Here is a 19,125-nt window from a genome sequence, read left to right as displayed (position 1 = left end):
TTTTAATAAAATAAACCCACATTATTACATTTTAAATTAACTGTTTAACTCCCACACCAAAAATCTCTGTCGCACGTGGTGCTTTTATTAACTGGCTTGTAGCTGCTGTACGATCGTGCTGCTCTGCAGCTCAGGAGGACTTTTGCAAACCAGGACCATTTCATGGATGCAGGAAATATACATGCATGAACTGTACAAATGTCCTGTTCTCTAAGCATGGGAAAATAAAAAAAGATTGTTGATCTGAAAGAAAAAAAAATCCACTTTAGTAGATAACTTTTTCTGCCAATGTTGATTTCAGTTTGTGCGAATGTTTGAGTTAGAATCACATATTCCTTTATGCTTACTTACAAAAGAATCTCACACTGTCTGCATTTAGAATTAACCTTCCTGGCGGTAACCCCGAACGTAGTTCGGGGTAAGCCGCGCAGGAGGCTTTCTCAGGCCCTGCTGGGCCTATTTGCATAATTTTTTTTTTTTGCAACACGCAGCTAGCACTTTGCTAGCTGCGTGTGCACTCTGATCGAGGGATGGATCGGGACTCCCAATGACGCCACGACGTCGGTGACGTCATCCCGCCCGTCGCCATGGTGACAGGAGATGCCCTCCGGGAAATCCCGTTCGGATTTCCTGATCGAAGCGGGTGGGGGATGCCCTGGGCTCGCTACATGATTGAAAAAAAGCTGCTGCGCTGCCCCCTGGCGGTTTTTAATAGACCGCCAGGAGGGTTAAAGTTAATCCTACATGGGTCCCTAACTATTTGATATTAAAAGTGATCAATTTTAACTCAATTAGAAACTGAGCAGTATTGATTGATCTTCTATTACCCTGTCAACTCAATCTTCGTTATAATTCAGTAGAAATCCAATTAATGCAGTAAGGGCTCAGATATACTATAAGCACTTTTCTGAGCGCTTTTTGGCCATCAGAGCTTTCTGAGAGCTTTTTAAAAAACAAAAACACTCCAATTGACTTATATTACATTTGCGGTAAAATTGTGTGATTTTATAGTGATTGCGAATTTGCCACGATTGTACCGCAATTTTAATGTAAGTCAATGGGAAAGTTTATTTTAAAAAGCTCTCAGAAAGCTCTGATGGCCAAAAAAGCGCCCAGAAAAGTGCTTATAATGTGTCTGAGCCCTAAAACACTGTGGGCATAGGTGGTTCCTCTGTACTTCTCTCACTGTCCACTACAATTCAATATTTACACTGGACAAATCAAAAAGTGACCCATGTAAAAACTGAGCAATACCTTGCTCCAGAATCATCGCAGCTTCACCAAACTTGCAGTCCGTTCCGCTGAATGTGCTGAACAGATTCATTCTAACGGAGCAACGTGAACCTTATTGAGTAACATAGGATCCATTCACCTCCCTCAGGGCCCAGTTTTCACTGCTGCGAAAAAAGGGCCGAATCAACAGAATTTCCCTGCAAGCAAATCGTGTGGGGAATCTCCATAGAGCCATAGAGCATAATGCTGCCGCCATCTGAATTGCTTGCCTTAGCGATTTGGCCGACATTGCAGCATTTTTTTTGTGTGGGAGGCAGCGAATCTCATAGCCATGCAAGGCACGGCTTCTGGGATTCCGCTGCGTACTCTCACAGGAGGGAAGTGCCGCTGTGCGTCACGTTTGACCGCTCTCTTCCCATTTTTCAGACACTCCCACCCAGCTGTGCAGTAGAAAGTGCATTGTCTCAGCATGAGAAATATTGGCCAATCAGAGAGGAACAGAGGTGTGTGTGTGTGTGTGGGGACGGGAGGGAAAGAGGCTTTAGCCAATCAGGCTGCATTAGTTATGTCTGAGGGGAAAGTAAAGAAGAAAAAAGGAAAACCCAGCATGCCCTGCAACTTCCTTTGTGCGGCAGATGTGCCAAATAAGAACCAGAGAAACAAGGGAATGATCTTTTATGGAGCAGAAAAGTAAGAGTGATTTTTAACTTTTGGATTGCCTGGTTAGCATCCTTCTTTCTTGTTTACCAGATAAAAATAAAGAATAGATTTTTGATTTTATGCCTTTCACAGATACACTTTAAGAAGGAATTAAACATGGCAGCCACCATACCCCTCTCAGTTCGGGGGTCCTTTATGGGCATCAGTCAGAGGACTCCATATTACTGTATATACTTGCGGATAAGCCTTTATTTATATACCAAAAAAAAGTGGTCAGCTCATCTTTGAGGAAGATAATCTTATGCATATCTTGTCTCCTATGCTGTTTTATATCATGATTTTTTTTAATGCTTTATTTTGGTGTGTGTGTGTGTGTGTGTGTGTGTGTGTGTGTGTGTGTGTGTGTGTGTGTGTGTGTGTGTGTGTGTGTGTATGCGCGTGTGTGTGTGTGTTTCTGTATACGAGAGAACTCATCCCAGTCTGTAGTATCCTAATAGCTGTTATTGAGGCTCAGGAGGAGAAGGTGGGACCAGGCTTGAACTGGACTTGAATTTTTTTTTTCTTTTTTTGCATGATATATCAAAAGTCTGCATCGCTGGATCTACTGATCATTTTTTACATTCATTTTCCATTGAAGATCACATCTGAATTTGCTTTTCTCCACCAAATGGTCAATTTTAATTCCCTAGGTTTGGGATAGGTGTTCTTTAAAGAGACTCCGTAACAAAAATTGCATCCTGTTTTTTATCATCCTACAAGTTCCAAAAGCTATTATAATGTGTTCTGGCTTACTGCAGCACTTTCTACTATCACAGTCTCTGTAATAAATCAATGTATCTTACCCCTGTCAGACTTGTCAGCATGTGTCTGGAAGGCTGCCAAGTTCTTCCGTGTTGTGGTTCTGCTATGAACTCCCCCTTCCAGGCCCCTCTATGCACACTGCCTGTGTATTATTTAGATAAGGGCAGCTTCTCTCTTCTCTCTTATCTTTTACAAGCTGGATAAATCGTCCTCTGAGCTGGCTGGGCTTTCACATACTGAGGAATTACAGACAATGGCAAAGCTGTTTGCAGGAAGAAAAGAGCAGCCTGAAACTTCAGTGCATGAGAACTGCAGGGGGAAAGAAACACACAAATGATCTCTTGAGATTCAAAAGGAAGGGTGTATACAGCCTGCTTGTGTATGGATGTATTTTCTATGTGTGGATATACTGTACATCAACCTACTTCCTGTTTTGGTGGCCATTTTGTTTGTTTATAAACAAACTTTTTAAAACTGTTTTTAACCACTTTTAATGTGGCGAGGAGCGGCGAAATTGTGACAGAGGGTAATAGGAGATGTCCCCTAACACACTGGTATGTTTACTTTTGTGCGATTTTAACAATACAGATTCTCTTTAAATATTAATACAGTTAGTCCCAGATTTATGAATGACCCGCCGATATAAACGTCCCAAAAATGGGAATGAGTAAAAAAATATAATTCAAAAAGACTATGTAGTTTTTGAGAAATTATTTAAAAAAATTAAAATAAAAAATGTTTTTTAAACTCTGTAAAATGACATTTTGCTGCGGTACACTATACTATATATACTGAAGCGAGTTCCGAGTTCTGCACACAGTTTATACAACTTAAAAAAAACATGATCCAGCGCTGGGACCTTCTAGAACTGTGCATGGATTACATGAAACCAATCGCAATTACGTATAATCGTAATTGAGAAATTTTACGTGAATTTTTTCGTAAGAGAAGTTAGCACATTACAATCATATCGAGGCACAAGGGGGGGGGGGGCAGAGGTGGTACAGGTGGAGGCATAAGTGGCACCGAGAGGGACGCTGAGGCAGTAGGGGAGCAGAGGGGGACACTAGAGGTACAGGAGGGCGTAGAGGAGATACAGGGGACAGAGATGGCGCAGTGTTGGGACGTAAGAACGGATTCAGGTTAGATCAAACCTACAGTCCCTATCTTGTTCGTTAATCTGGAACTACCTGCATGTGCCAGTACCTATTGTTACTGTAATGACATTAATTTTCCTGAATGCAGGGGCAGCAGGCTGCAAACTAGTGGAAAATTCACATTTGGCAGCCAAGCATATATGTATTAGATATTATTTCATAAATCCCTTTCTTTGTTGGTTGGTAAATTATTTTCTGTAAAGTCAAAGCAACTTTGTTTCATATTTCCATAAAATGTCCAATCTTATGCGGCTGAATACTTGCAGTTGAAGTAAATCCCGGAATGAGACTAAACAAGCCGATTGTCATTTCTGGGCTTTGCCGCAGCCAAGGTCAAGCACAAATGAAACATGTTATGTATTATCTTTTGCATGAAATGATAACAAGCCTCACTCCAGACGATTTAAAGGGATAGTTTTGCTGATACTGGATGGCACTAGTCTTCTCTGTGAATTGCATAGTATTGTCTGGCTTTTATTTCACTCAGACGATGATTGTAAGTGGCGCTGTAGAAATACATTGTTACAGATTTGGTGCACAGACTGCAGAATCTAGTGAATATTCTGGTGATTACTGGATCTTCCTGTAAATGACCTCCTGTGTTTCCACGATCGTGGCCTCTGAGAAGGTCACATCAGTTATCAGCTGATACAGCCAGTTATGCAGATGGAACTGTAATCTGAGGTTGGGTTAATGTTACAGGAAGGAGTAATTCTAGCAAAAACATTTAGCTGAGGCAAGGGCCATAAGCAAAGAGGTAAAATAAGGATAGTCTCTCTCAGATACAGTTAGCATGCTAATGGCAAAGCACTATAACCTATGCGACCAGCTCGTGCAGTTTAACATTGTATAAAACTAAAACCTTTATATGTGAGAGTTCAGGATATGGAGTATACAATGTATCTAAATGTTTGACATGAGAAATGCCTGTTTTGTTGCCTAAAGCAACCAATCAAATTTCAGTTGTTAGGGCTCTTTCACATTAGGGCAGATTTTCTGCGTTTCAACGCAAAGGGTAAAGTTTGCGTTACCCAAGGTGAAATGAAAGTCCATAGACTTTCATTTTAGCTTTCACATATAACGCAGCCTTTTTGTGCGTTGCGTTACACTGCACCCAGGCGCAGTTTTTCAGCCAACGCTAGCTTTATGCGTTACAATGTTAGTCAATGTAAAACGCACACTATGCGCGTTTTCAATCCGTTAACGCAGGCAATCAGTCCCAGAATGCAACAGAGGAACAATGTAGAAAGTTGAAAACTAAAAGAAAAAAAAATTACCTGCGTTTTTCTATGTGCAGTAACGGATTGAAAACGGATTAAAAACGCACACTCACTGCAGTGCAACGCATATCAAAACGCATTAAAAGGCATACAACAAAACGCATGCTTTGAGCGTTCACCAACGCAAGCTCTGATGTGAAAGAGCCCTTAGGTTTTTGTATTTTTTTTTTTTTTGTAAGAAAATAAGACTGCGGTGTAGACAATTCTCTTTTAACATTGGTCATACATATGCATAATATTAACTGTGTGAGCTATGATGCGCATTATGATCTATCAGGGACTTGTCTAATACACTGTGCCAGTATATTATTATTATTACTTAGTATTTTATATAGCGCCGATATCTTCTGCAGTGCTGTACAGAGTATATTGTCTTGTCACTTAACTGTCCCTCAGAGGAGCTCACAATGTAATCCTTACCGTTAATCTTAGTTAACCCACCAATGGGAGGCGGTCAATGCTTTCCTATGGGGAAATAGTCTGTCTGGTGTTTTATACGTTCCATCTATTTCTATGTTCTATAATTAAGGGGAAGGATAAATAGATGTTAGAGGCATTATATGAATTGACCACAGTAACGGGCAAAGGCCCAGTAAGTATGTTTTAAACTATACGGAGTAAGATACAACAGCCATGGACTATCTGAATTTGGTGATTGAAAGGATTATTGACCAACTACTCACCTTAGCCCGTTTTAAAAACAGGCTAGGTTTGTCAACGCACGCCTGTGCGCACTCGCCATGCACGTCCTGCGCGCGCACCCGCACACACGCCCGCCCATTCTCCCATTCAGTGTCTTTGCATCCCTCCCTGCACATGCACAGTACGAAAAAACACACACACAGGGACATGGGATGCAGAGACACTTGGATATTATTATATAGGATGGTAAGAACGGAAAGGTGGGCTGTACAGATCAATCGCTCCCATCCTACCCAGATAGTGTATATAAGGACTGTTCAGAAAAGAGGTCAGTTGATAGCTGACTTCGCTGGAGAGCAGATGCTCTCATTTTTTTTGTTTTCTATATGATGTGATTGCTAATATTATATTTTGGCACTTGGCACCCTAGCACGTAGCACTTTTCCCTGATGACGGCCCCACTTTAGGGGTTGAAACATGTTGGTTTGGTGGGGTTTTTTTTTATGAATTAGAGAGCAATCAGTTTACTAGTCGAGGTTTATGGCTATCATTCATGAAAGTGTTGTCAGTAACAAAAGTTCCTGCGGGAAAACACCGCTGTCAGTATTTTACACTTCTGGGTGGTCATTCATAAAAATGTTGCCTGTTGCGGTACAAGTGTGGAGTTTTTCTGGAACAGGCTGTCGGTAGGCATGCGGAAACAGGAGAAGCTGGCCGAGTCCCTCCATGCGGTGCTCTGTCTGCTGCTGCTTGGGAGGTCTGTCCCATTCACTTACATGTATTCCGCATGCTTATCGCTACATCCAGGGGAGCGGTAATCCCCGTCCGCATACCGCTTGCGTAACTTTTTATGAATTTACATTTTGTTACATTTCCGCATAGAATCACCGCACAATGCGGTAGTTTATCGCTCTGCTCGGGAAAGTCAGCTTCGCATGCGGAAACAGCCTTTATGAATACACATTTTGCTCAGTGGTCGGTAAAGTCAGCTGTTTTTAGCATTTTCGCATGCGGGAACACTTTATGAATGATAGCCTATGTGTTTAAACTATATAGATCTGCATATCTAGCGGAGTCATATACTTACCATTCTTTTTATAAATGAGTCTTGATGAAAACAAGTTTTTATTAGAAACATTTAAAGTTATGTTTTAAACGTACATATCTTCTTCTCAAAGTGTAAGGATCAATAATTGTGTATATATTTTCTATGAAATCAGATTTTGTGAATGTGTGTTAATCCCTATCATAGTCATATGTCTATGTATATACAGTATCGTGTAGTGAATGTATCATAGTCAAGGGCCAATTTAAGGGGGAGGCCATTTAACTTATCTGTATGTTTTTAGGATGTGGGAGGAAACTAGAGTGCTTGGAAGAAACCCACGTAGACACAGGGAGGACATACACATTCTGTGCATATAGTGCCTGGCTGGGATGCAAACCTAGAGCTGCAAGGCGAGACTGCTGACCACTGTGCCACCATGCAGCCCCAACCCCAGTGCAGGAATACTTATAACATGTCAGAGATGGGGGGTGTCAGCCTAGTGCACAGAGATTCCCAACTATTTTAAACAGCCTAAGCTGGCCATACTTTATACATTTTCACTTTTTGCCTAATTAGGCATTTGATTCGACAAAACCTTAAATTGGAAAAAAAATTGTAGTAGCGTTTTAGGTTTACAATCAAAATACAGAACCGCAATGTTGGTTCTTGGCGATGTATGATGTATGGCTGGCTTTCGGTATATCTGTCAGAATGAAATGTCTCTGGTACTCTGCTCCATTACTATCTGGGTTCACATAACACCTAACCTCAACCTACCTACTTCTAAGAGGCTAACCCTTTATGCCCAGTACTGCAACACCACAGCGGAGCAGTCTTAATCTCCTATTCCTCAATAATGTTTACTTCTGACAACTGCCCAGTGCTACTATAAAAAGGTTAAATAAAGGTGCAGTGAGATGGTTTCTTATGACAGTCAGGACAAGTTAATTAGAGATATACATGTTTTTTTTTATAAACACTGTTGAAAGGTTTAATGGTTTATTAAGAAGAGTGGGTGTAGGTGGAACTCCGCTCACAACCTCCGACTGCCGACAGTGCAGGAAAACGGGCTGCTCCGACCCAAAGTCCAGTACTGTAGAGAGTGCGTTCCGCACAATGTCGGTAGAATCAAAATGGCTTTATTGAATCAAATATGAAGAATTGCAAAAACAGTGGCTGTAAGAACAACCCACATACTAAGGTATTAAACATTAAGCAAGAAAGAACTACAGCTGCAGTGCTGGCCACAAAGTATTAATCTCTTTCAGTATAGTGAGGAGGTGGGTGGTTTCCGGTTATTTACTTAATGCTATAAAGTGAACTCCCTCTTTACTGACATCAAAGAACTAAAGAGCTATTTCATAAGTCAGTATTTCTGGGCATTGTGGTGTTCTCTCATGTACCTAACACATCCTGAGTTAATTGGTACCCCCCAAAAATTGGCCTTACTCTGAAGGACAGTTAGGGACTTAGTTATGTACTCTGCAGAGTGCTGTAGAAGATGTGAAAAGTATATAAATACAGTACACAATAATTGTGATCATTTCAACCATTAAGTCTTTATAGAGCTATTGTTATATTTGAGTGGCTAGATTTAGTTTGCCAAGGTAGTCTGTGAATGCCATGTTAAGTCATAAAGAGAGCTTACAGTATATGAATTACCTCTGTACCAGCCCTCAGCTTCTAAGATTTCAACGTTCTTATTAACTAGGGCATTTGAAGTTGGTGTTCATTCGGTGATGATGAACTACCATGCTATGATGGTAAATGCTATGTGAAGTCATAAAGAGAGCTTACAATATATGAAATATAGAGGCTACCAGCCCTCAGCTGCTAAGATTTCAATTTTCTTATTATTAACTGGAGCACTTGAATTTGGTGTCCATTTGGTGATGATGGAGAACACTACCAGGGGCAGTATGAGGGGCTATGGAGACACTACAAAGGAGCAACAGAGGGCAGCACTATAATGGGCACCAACAGGACGAGGGAGAGGGTCAAAGCCCACCCTGGGGCCCTTTGTCCTGTAGCTATTGCACTGCATCTATTGTTACTTTAATGTGAGGGGAAAACATTTCTTCAGAATAAACGTTTTAGTTTCGTAGAGAAGTACATTCATTTATTTAGAAGACGGGATAGCCACCCTTGCAAGCCAGTCAAAATTAATGTTTTACTTCAGCTGTAAGCTGTATCTAACTGGCTTTGATGTGTTGCTGTTTTCCACTTGCTATTTTCATTGCTATCACATGCATTACTTTTTTAGTAGGATGATGTTTGCTGCACTGATCATCCAGTTTCTTCTGATTGAGGTTGTAAATGATTTCTGGCGTCCTAGACCCTGAGCTCAGTATGATATGAGTCATTTGTTCACTCACAAATGGTTCTTAATGTGTTGGTGGTTTTTGCAGGCTCCTATAAAACTTAGCAGCCATCCACATTTTCACTTACTGTATCCAAACAAAATGTTTTTTATCATTAATAGTTAATAACTGCAGAACTCACTAATGGAAGTACATAGAAAACAACTTCTCAAAACTACAAGTTAGCCTGAACTTCAAATTTAGAAGCTGCTTTATTGTGGCTTGATCATTTAACAGTCTATGGTTTAAGGTTTATATTTTGTAATCTGTATTTTTCATTTTTAAGGTTTTAGGATATAAAATGTAATTATCTGTTATTTTTTTTTCATAGGCAGCTGTAACAGAAGTGCAGTTTGGTCCAATGAGACTCCACCAAGATCAACTTCAGGTAAAGCTGTGCAATTCCATGGGGAGGTCTTTGTGTACGGGTGCTGAGTAGAGATTTCTGCTAGTCTGCAAATCTCCATTTACCCACACTACTTAGTGCTAGGGTCAGCTATCATAAATAATGTGTTTTTATTTGCAGTGTGCTTTTTGTGTGCTTGAAAATGGCTTGTATTGCTCCATAGGTAAGGCTTTAGAATATGATTTTTTCATCAAAATGCCTTTACACCCAAGCAGAGTCCTAAAAACTAAAGTAAAAATGGATACGGATGGTAATCACTGATAATAGATCTAGATAGGCAGACATACCTATCTAAGCCTGAATCACCTCCTGTTTCTCCAATGGTCCTTAAAGCGGATCCGAGATGAAAAACTAAATATAACAAGTGACTTGTCTATATATCTTATCTAAAGTTTAGATAGTTTACACAGCAAATCTATCTTCAAACCGCTTCAACAGTATATTAATATTTTTTCCTGTGATACAATGGGAGCAGACATGTTTTCTGCTTGTCACTATTACACAATCACACACACAGGCAAGCTTATCTGTATCTAGGCATGCTAATCTGCATATTCTGTGAAAACTCCACTCTTATCTCCTCCATTACACAGGCAACTGATCTGTATCTGCACTGCAGCTCTCAGATTGTGAAAACTCTGCCTCTGAAATCTATAGCTAGTAACACCTTTTTCACCTGCCCAGACTGAAATCCCACAATCCCTTGCAAGCGCCAAGGCACTCTGGAGAAGCGGTGGGTGTGGCTTGTTTAGTTTATAGGGAATTATAGAGCACAAGCCAACATGTGACAGAAGGTAGTCTTGTTCATGACGAACCTTATGGGAGTAGCTGCAGAGCTAGTTCCCACCTCCATTTTCCATTCTTGACAATAGTTCTCTGTTCATCTCCTCATCGCTGCTGTAGGTGGAAAATGGTAACATTCTGTTCCATCCCATATAGACTGACATGTGCAGTACAAACACATAAAACAACTTATTTCACCTTCTTTCACCTCCCTCTACCTATTCATACTACACAAGAGGAAGTTTTCTCTGGCCCAGCCCACTGATATATGGTTCTTGGTCATTAGTCAACATGTTAAGCTCCATGGGACCGTGTTTGAGTGCTTTGGCAATAGCACTTGCCTAGATGGCATCAAAATTACTAATGACTTTTGAATGGTTTCTCTGCTGAGAGTGTGGCTTGTGTACAATCACCCTGATGTATTACTGAAAGATCCAAGGTACTGAATCCTCTAGGGTAAGCACATTGTTCCACCTCTTCCAGAAGCTGCCCTGTTGTGTGCTGTGCTGTCATCCCTCCTCCATAGCAACAGCAACTCGGCGGTAGCACAGCAACACGGCTTTTCAGCACTAAGCCCCAAACTGTCAATGAGTAGGCAACACGGGCTGACTGACAACTCATGGGGCCCCTGGGCAATAGGAGATTAGGGGGCCCCATACCAGTGTTTGGCCACATTCCATGTTCTTTTTTACAGAGTAAGATATAATAATTAACTGCCAACAGATATCTCACATTGACAAAAAAAAACCTGCGTGGCACGCTGAAAAATGGGTATGGTCGTGCAACAGAATGTGGGCGTGGTCATGGGTGGGGCAAAATATACATGACCTTAGCAGTAGTGTAAAGGGTCTGCCGGGGAACTTTGAACTCTACCATAGTGTTTCCCCCCAAAAGACGTGTAATTTGACAGCATTTCACCAAAAATCCATGCAATATGGCAGCGGTTCCTCCAAAATACAGATAATATTGCAGTCATTCCCCCAATATAGACTTAATCTGGCAGCAGCTGTTCCCCCAAATACACATAATTTGGCAGCGGTTACCCAAAATATGTGTAATCTGGCAGCGGATCACCCAAAATACATGTAATCTGGCAGCAGTGGTTCCCCCAAAATACACATAATCTGGAAGCAGCGTTTCCCCCAACATACACAATCTGGCAGCGGTTCCCCAAAAATACACTTAATCTGGCAGCAGTTCCCCCAAAATAGGTGCCCCCAGTATAGGTAACCAGGTCAAAAGGTATCCCCAGTGGAAGTAACCAGGCCTATACGTGTTGCCTGTCCAGGTATCCAGGTTTATAGGTGTCCTCAGGATAAGTAGCCAGATGTATGGGTGTCCCCAGAATAGGTAGCCAGGACTATGGGTGTCCCCAGTATAGATAGCCAGGTCTACAGGTGTCTCCAGTATAGATAGTCAGGTCTATTGGTCTCCCCAGTAAATTTAGCCAGGTGTATAGGTGTTCCCAGTATTTGTAGCCAGGTCTATTGGTCTCCCCAGTATATGTAGCCAGGTGTATAGGTGTTCCCAGTATATGTAGTCAGGTGTATAGGTTCCCCCAGTATAGCCAGATCTATAGGTGTCCCCAGTATAGCCAGGTCTGTAGGTGTCCCCAGTATATGTAGCCAGGTGTATAGGTGTCCCCAGTATATGTAGCCAGATGTATAGGTGATCCCAGTATTTGTAGCCAGGTGTATAGGTGTCCCCAGTATATGTAGCCAAGTGTATAGGTGTTCCCAGTATATGTAGCCAGGTGTATAGGTGTCCCCAGTATATGTAGCCAGATGTATAGGTGTCCCCAGTATTTGTAGCCAGGTGTATAGGTGTCCCCAGTATATGTAGTCAGGTGTATAGGTGCACCCAGTATAGCCAGGTGTATAGGTGCTCCCAGTATAGCCAGGTCTATCGGTGCCCCCAGTATAGCCAGGTCTGTAGGTGTCCCAAGGAGGGGAAGCAGCCAGTGAAAGGAAGCTATGGGCAAGCGGCGGAGAAGGGCAGACATCTCTCCCCCCCCCTTCCCTCACCTTGGGGGCCCCCCTTCCTGGCTCTTCCCTCCGGATTAATAATGTCTATTAGTCTCAGCGCAGCGGCTGACAGTGGGCAGTGACTTACCGTTGTCCTTCCAGCCGGCGGAGGGAGCTGTGATCTGTGTGCCGCTAGTCTAGTCTTGAGTAGACCAGACTAGCAGCACACAGATCAAAGCTCCCTCCGGTGGCTGTAACAGCTGTAAGTCCCTGCCCACTGTCAGCCGCTGCGCTGAGACTAATAGACATTATTAATCCGGAGAGGAGAGCCAGGAAGGGGAGCCCCAAGGTGAGGGAAGGGGGGGGAGATGTCCGCCCTTCTCCGCCGCTTGCCAATCGCTCCCTTTCACTGCCTACTTCCCCTCCTGCTCACGGTGCTCTGGCGGGCCCCTTCTAACCACGAGCCCTCGGTCTGTGCCCGAGTGCCCAAATGGTCAGTCCGCCCCTGGTAGGCAACAGTCATGTGTGTTAATGCACCTTAATGCGCATCAGGCCCGGCATTTGTGCTTCAACTTCACTTCCTTTTTCTTTGCTCTGTGTTTAACGCAGCATGCTGTTACCTTGCGTCAAATCATACTTACGCTTTGTAGCTCTATATAATTTACAAAGCATATCTATAAAGCAGTGCTGACTTTTAATTTCAGTAAAAGCAAGAAGTTTTGAATCAAGATGATACCATTTATTGGCTAAGAAAAGAGTAACCTTTCAGCTAATAAGCCTTCTTCAGACTCCATTCCTGTAGGTTGTAGAGTCTGAGGAAGGCTTATTTATTTTTTCTTTTTAAGGGATTTGTACACCATAAGATTAGACACCGAACATTTCTATTGCGTTTCTCCTGGCGGACTCAAAGCACTTGAGCTGCAGCTGGTAGGACGCGTTCAGTAGGCAGTAGCAGTGTTAGGGAATTTTGCTCAAGTTCTCCTAATGAATAGGTGCTTGCTTTCTAAACAGGAAGAGATGAGATTCGAACCCAGGTCTCCTGTGTGAGAGGCAGAGCCCTTAAAGAGACACTGAAGCGAAAAAAAATATGATCTAATGAATTGGTTGTGTACTATGAATAATTACTAGAAGATTAGCAGCAAAGAAAATATTCTCATATTTTTATTTTCAGGTATATAGGCCTCGATTCATCATTCTCTTTGAGATAACTTTTTCCAGTTTGTTAAATTACCGAATTCGAAGTTTAGCGATTTCTAGTTGTATTCATCAAGGTTTTTCCTCATTCGGTGTGAATTCGATAACAATTCGGTAACGTGTCGATATTTCCATTTTACAGTGGTACTTTAACACAAGGCCATAAGATTCCCATGGAATTGTGGGTAAAAGGCAGTCCTTTGAGCACTATGTAGCAACATTCTGAATAGGGCTTTACACCTGGACCAGGATTCTGAAAGTGGTTGGGACAATCCCACAATTTGATAGGAGCCTTTTCTAAAACATTATAGTGCAGCTAGCAAATTAGTTAACCCTGACACTGCCTGTGTTCTCTTACAAGATGATTCAAGAGAAATGCAGATGTCGTGTTATAGCAAATAAATCTATTCTCTTACAAATTTATATGGTTGCAGACCTTATTCTTGCCCTTCTGCGCCTTTGAATTACTCTCAGCTGATACATAACCACTTCAAATGGCTCCATCTTCTCTGTCAGCAATGATCTGACAGGAATAACGACAGAGCAGTGAAGGAGATAACTAATCCTAAATGTAACGCTAAACCACGCCCACTTTCTTTTTCATGAATTGCACTTTATTCCGTTTTAGCGAATCGTTACCGAATCGTTACCGAATGTTCGCTAACAGCTGTAGATAACTTTGATGAATCCTGAAATTAAGTTAACAAATTCGGTATTTTACCAAACTGTTGTTAACAAATTTGCTAAGTGTTGATGAATCGAGGCCATAGTGTTTTTTCTAACATTGCATCATTCTCTAATATGTGCAGATTACACAACACTCAGCATTCAAAATGATTCTTTCAGAGCATTCTGTGAACTAATGACCTTTCCTCTGGCAGAGGAAAAGTAAAAAATTAACTAACAGTTGGGATAATAAAAGTCAGAGAACAGCCCTCTCTACGACTTTGAAAGTCGTAGAGCTTAATGGCTTTTTTGTATAGAGATAACAACTGAAGTTTCTTAAATCTTCCTGTACTGGAAACCATTAGACTGATATATCTGATCTTAATGTTTTATTTCTTAGCTGTACTACACATACAAATCATAATATCATAATTTTTTTTTTGCTTCAGTGTCTCTTTAAGCAGTGCACTATCCAGCCATTCCAGAGGAATGGCAGCACATCTTTTAAAGGTAACCTGATACAAATAGAACATAAGGATTTGTACTTACCTGGGGCTTCCTCCTGTGGGCTGTGGGTTCCCTTTGCGTCTGTCCAGTCCCATATGTTACTCTGCTGTGTTTTCCCCTTCCCCCCGGTAAAGTCCCCAAGTGAGCCAGTCAGAGACTACTGTGCATATGAAGCTTGATCAAAGGGGGCAGTGGCCAGGGACGTGCATGTGCAGTTTTCCCCGACTACTGGGGCTGACTGCGGACAAATGGACTAGGCCAGAGAGACATCAGGGAGCCCATGGCCAACAGGGGCTGGAGTAAACCCAGGGGAAGTACAAATCCTTATGTTCTATTTGATAAAGTGTCTGAAATTGATCCAAAGTTTATTAATCAAATGTGCTGGGGGTCAGTGGCAGATTTGATGAAAGTGATTGAACCTGTCGGAGATATCTGTGTATGGGCATCTTAACAAGATATCAGAGGCAGAGGATCTGCATAGCAACCTTTCAGGGAACATTTTATTTGAAGGGAATAGATTATTATTATTATTATTATTATTTAGTATTTATATAGCGCCGACATCTTCCACAGCACTGTAAAGAATATATTGTCTTGTCACTAACTGTCCCTCAAAGGGGCTCACAATCTAATCCCTACCATAGTCATATGTCTAGTGTAGTGTAGTGTATGTATCGTAGGCCAATTTTGGGGGAAGCCAATTAACCTATCTGTATGTTTTTGGGGGTGTGGGAAGAAAACTGAGTACCCGGGGGAAACCCACGCAGACATGGGGAGAACATACAAACTCCTTGCAGAAGTTGAACTGGCTGGGACTCGATATTTATAAAGGCTCTTATCGAATAGATGAGAGCCTTTATAAATATCGGAGGCAAATGATTATTATAGCCACTAGGCAGGGAACATTTGAATTAAAGGGAATACAGATAAGAGCCTCCATATTTTATTCAGTGCATGTTTCCTTTATTGTTTTGAGAAATATTAGTAAATGCAATTGGGCAAAGTGAAAGGAAAAGTAAAGTGTTGTGATCTCATGGGTTTCCTTGTTTTTATGGTAAAGGCAATATTCAGATCAAAGAATCTGTAAGGAGACTTGGGAGGGGGTCAAATAAGAGAGATTCCTTCCGAACTCTGGGGGACTTCCTCCTCATTTTTATAGCAGCATTACGAAAATGCCAGTAAGGAAACTTTGTTGGGGGTCAAATAAGAGAAATTCCTTCCCGGCTCCGGAAGACTTCCTCTCAGCTCCGGAAGACTTCCTCCTGATTCCTCTAGCAACAATACAAACATTCATTATTATTCTCACATCACATTGCACATACTGTAACTCTGGAACAAATAATAGTTCACCCTCTGTTTAATAACCTCTGTATAGTAAATGTGTCTTCATGAGCTCACTTAATATTCCTTGGGTGGACTTCAAGCAGACTTTCTAATCTACACTGTCCAGAACGTATTGTCAACAATGTGTGAAGGCTCACACTGGCTGTATTGGGAACTAGAACAATAACTTAAGCCTGTTTTTAATTGGCTCTCATAATCAGCTCTAGAAAAATGACAGCTGGGCACTCCAAATTTATTCTATATAGTTGTCATACATAATCTCCAATATCCCTATAAAATGCAGTATGTATTAGCACTGATCTGTTAGTCTATAAATATTTATTTTAAATGCCACAGCGTAGTTCAGCTGGAAACAGATAAATTGTGGTGGAATGGGAGTGGGTGTACGTCATGTTTGGGGACAAGATGGAACAAGAGGTCACTGAATGACACTGGGAAGCTTAGGAGGACTCAGACAATATATAAAGACAAGGAGATGTTTGGCAGCCTTGGTGGAAACAGTGTGAATGAAATAGGAAGGCTAGGAATAAACTCAGAAGTAGCTTGAGAATGGATTATGGACAAGAATAGCTCTGAATGGGAAGATTGATGTACGCACAGCACATCCATAACTCATCTTATATGCCATAAACCATTTTTACATTTAGTAAATGTCTGATCTGTGCATGAGAAAATTAGTCTTCAGAAGGCATTTTATTATGAGCATGTACAGTTTCCCAAAGTTTTTTTAACCTTTGCTCCCCTTTTCTCAGCTTAAGGTAAATGCAGTGTTTGTGACTGAAAATTTATGTCACGTGACCTCAACAAAGCTTCTCTTATAGAAGATCCTCAGTCATTGCGGTGCTTTGGAATCCCTCTTTGATTGCTGCCCTTTTTTCAGTCTTATTCAGTCTGTAATTATGTATATAAGCGACTCGAAGGACAGCATGGTGGCATAGTGGATAACGCTCTTACCTTGAAGCGCTGGTTCATATCCTAGATAGGGCACTATCTGCACAGAGTTTATATGATCTCCTTGTGGCTGTGTGGGTTTCCTCCAGGAACTCAAGTTTCCTCCCACATCCCAAAACATAATTGGCTTCCACTTAAAATTGACCCTAGACTATGGTAGGAATTAGCGAGCCCCTCTGAGGGACAGTTAGGCAAGTGACAAGACTACAGTATGTAGTCTATTCAGTGCTGCGAAAGATGTTGCCGCTTTATAAATAATAATAATAATAATAAAAGAAGAAACTACACTCGGAGTAAGTACGAAAATGCAGACATAAAACTAGAGGACTTTCTGCTGACTTGTATTGAGTGGAGTTGCACCTGAGTTGTTCATGCCTTCATAACATCACAGCTGGACTACTGCAATGTTCTCTATATAGGCCTTCTAAACAAAGACCTACACCGCCTGCAATTAGTACAGAATGCTATTGCACGGTTGTTAACAAGCCAACCCTGCCATTACCATATAGCACCAACTCTTCGCTCACTCCACTGGCTACCGATAAAATTGGCTTATTGTCATTTAAATCCTTGCACAATCTGGGCTCTGGATACCTGAAGGATTTGTTACAACTGCATCACAACCCCCACAATCTTAGATCAAAAAGATCTAACAACTTGGTCACCCTTATGCTGGGTACACATGGTGCGTTCCCGCACTCGATTCCCATCGATTCGTTTATTTCCGACATGTCCGATTCGCGTTTCGATGGATTGTTAGGTCGATTTGCCATACTTGACATGGCATTCGACCTAAAAATCATCGAAATGCACACGGAAATGCTTGGAAATAATCGAATCGATGGGAATCGAGCGGCGCATTCGATGCGGGAACGCACCGTGTGTACCCAGAGTCCACCTCAAAATCTTTGGAGACAGAGCCTTCTGTCATATGCCCCTACACTTTAGAACTCCCTGCCACACCCAATCAGCATATCTCCATCCCTGGAAGCATTCACCGTATAGACTCGCAAGCAAGCCGACCCCCCAACTTCTACCTGAAAAACCAGGAAAAAATGATTGACCCCCATATAAGCCGGGGGTAGGAAATGCTGGCCGTGTGATCCCCCCAGTGTGTCCCAGCATAGCTAGTAAAGTGCCCAGTATGGGTAGGTAGTCCCCCAGTATAGCTAGTAAAGTACCCAGTATAGCTAGTATAGTGCCCAGTATGGCTAGTATAGTGCCCAGTATGGGTAGGTAGCGCCCCAGTATAGCTAGTATAGTGCCCCAATATAGCTAACATAGTGCCCAGTATGGCTAGTATAGTCCCAGTATGGGTGGGTGGGTAGGAAGTGCCCCTCCCCGCTCCCCCGTGGCCACCACTGCTATTACCTTAGCCGGCGCCGCTTCCTCTATCCCAGTCCTGCTCGTACGGTAACTAATTCACAGCAGCACGCCCCACGGCGGCCGCTGTGATGAGGGAGGAAACCATAGAGAGCGGCTTCCTGTAGCGGTGATATGTATCGCTGTTACTATGGGAACCGCTCTCTATGGTTTCCTCCCTCATCACAGCAGCCGCCGTGGGGCGCGCTGCTGTGAATTAGTTACCGTATGAGCAGGACTGGGATAGAGGAAGCGGCGCCAGCTAAGGTAATAGCAGCGGCGGCCGCGGGGGGAGCGGGGAGGGGCACTACCTACCCACCCACCTACCCATACTAGGAGCGGGGGGCAGAGACACATGACTCGCAAGCAAGCCGACCCCCCAACTTTTGGGCCACTTTTGGGGGGTAAAAAATTCGGCTTGCTTGCGAGTATATACGTTAAGTTGAAACTGAAAAGCCACCTGTTTGGTCTGGTATTTGAGAACATTATTTCCTCTGTAACACAGTCCAGCCTGCAACCCTGTATTGATCTGAGACATATCTATGCGCTTTGAGTCCTATGTGCTTTACAAATGTTATTGTATATGATCGGTTAGATGCCAATTTTCCAATTTTGTTGGAAATACTATTGCAGTAGAGACTGAGCCAGGCTGAGAATCAGCTGCAGCTTGTTTGGATCAGTTGTTGCATGCCCTTTGTAGAACATTTGCCACACACTTAGAAAATAAGCATCTCATTAATCATCTTTACTCATAAGCTACAGTTACA

The 19,125-nt window shown here is 42.2% G+C and overlaps 1 protein-coding gene across 5 annotated transcripts in view; it reads left to right on the top strand.

The window, feature by feature from the left end:
• The window catches only part of PDE8A (phosphodiesterase 8A), a 368,631-nt gene that overhangs the window by 233,952 nt on the left and 115,554 nt on the right, over window positions 1–19,125 (top strand). For all 5 annotated transcript variants that reach the window (XM_068275373.1, XM_068275372.1, XM_068275370.1 and 2 more), the window contains exon 2: window positions 9,513–9,569. In XM_068275373.1, coding sequence (XP_068131474.1) covers window positions 9,513–9,569 — 57 coding nt within the window. The remainder of the gene's footprint in view (window positions 1–9,512; window positions 9,570–19,125) is intronic.

The sequence above is a fragment of the Hyperolius riggenbachi genome, chromosome 3 (genome assembly GCF_040937935.1).
Source record: "Hyperolius riggenbachi isolate aHypRig1 chromosome 3, aHypRig1.pri, whole genome shotgun sequence".
Lineage (NCBI taxonomy): Eukaryota > Metazoa > Chordata > Amphibia > Anura > Hyperoliidae > Hyperolius > Hyperolius riggenbachi.
Note: the sequence above shows the minus strand (reverse complement) of the source record. Positions and strands in the feature narration are given on the sequence as shown.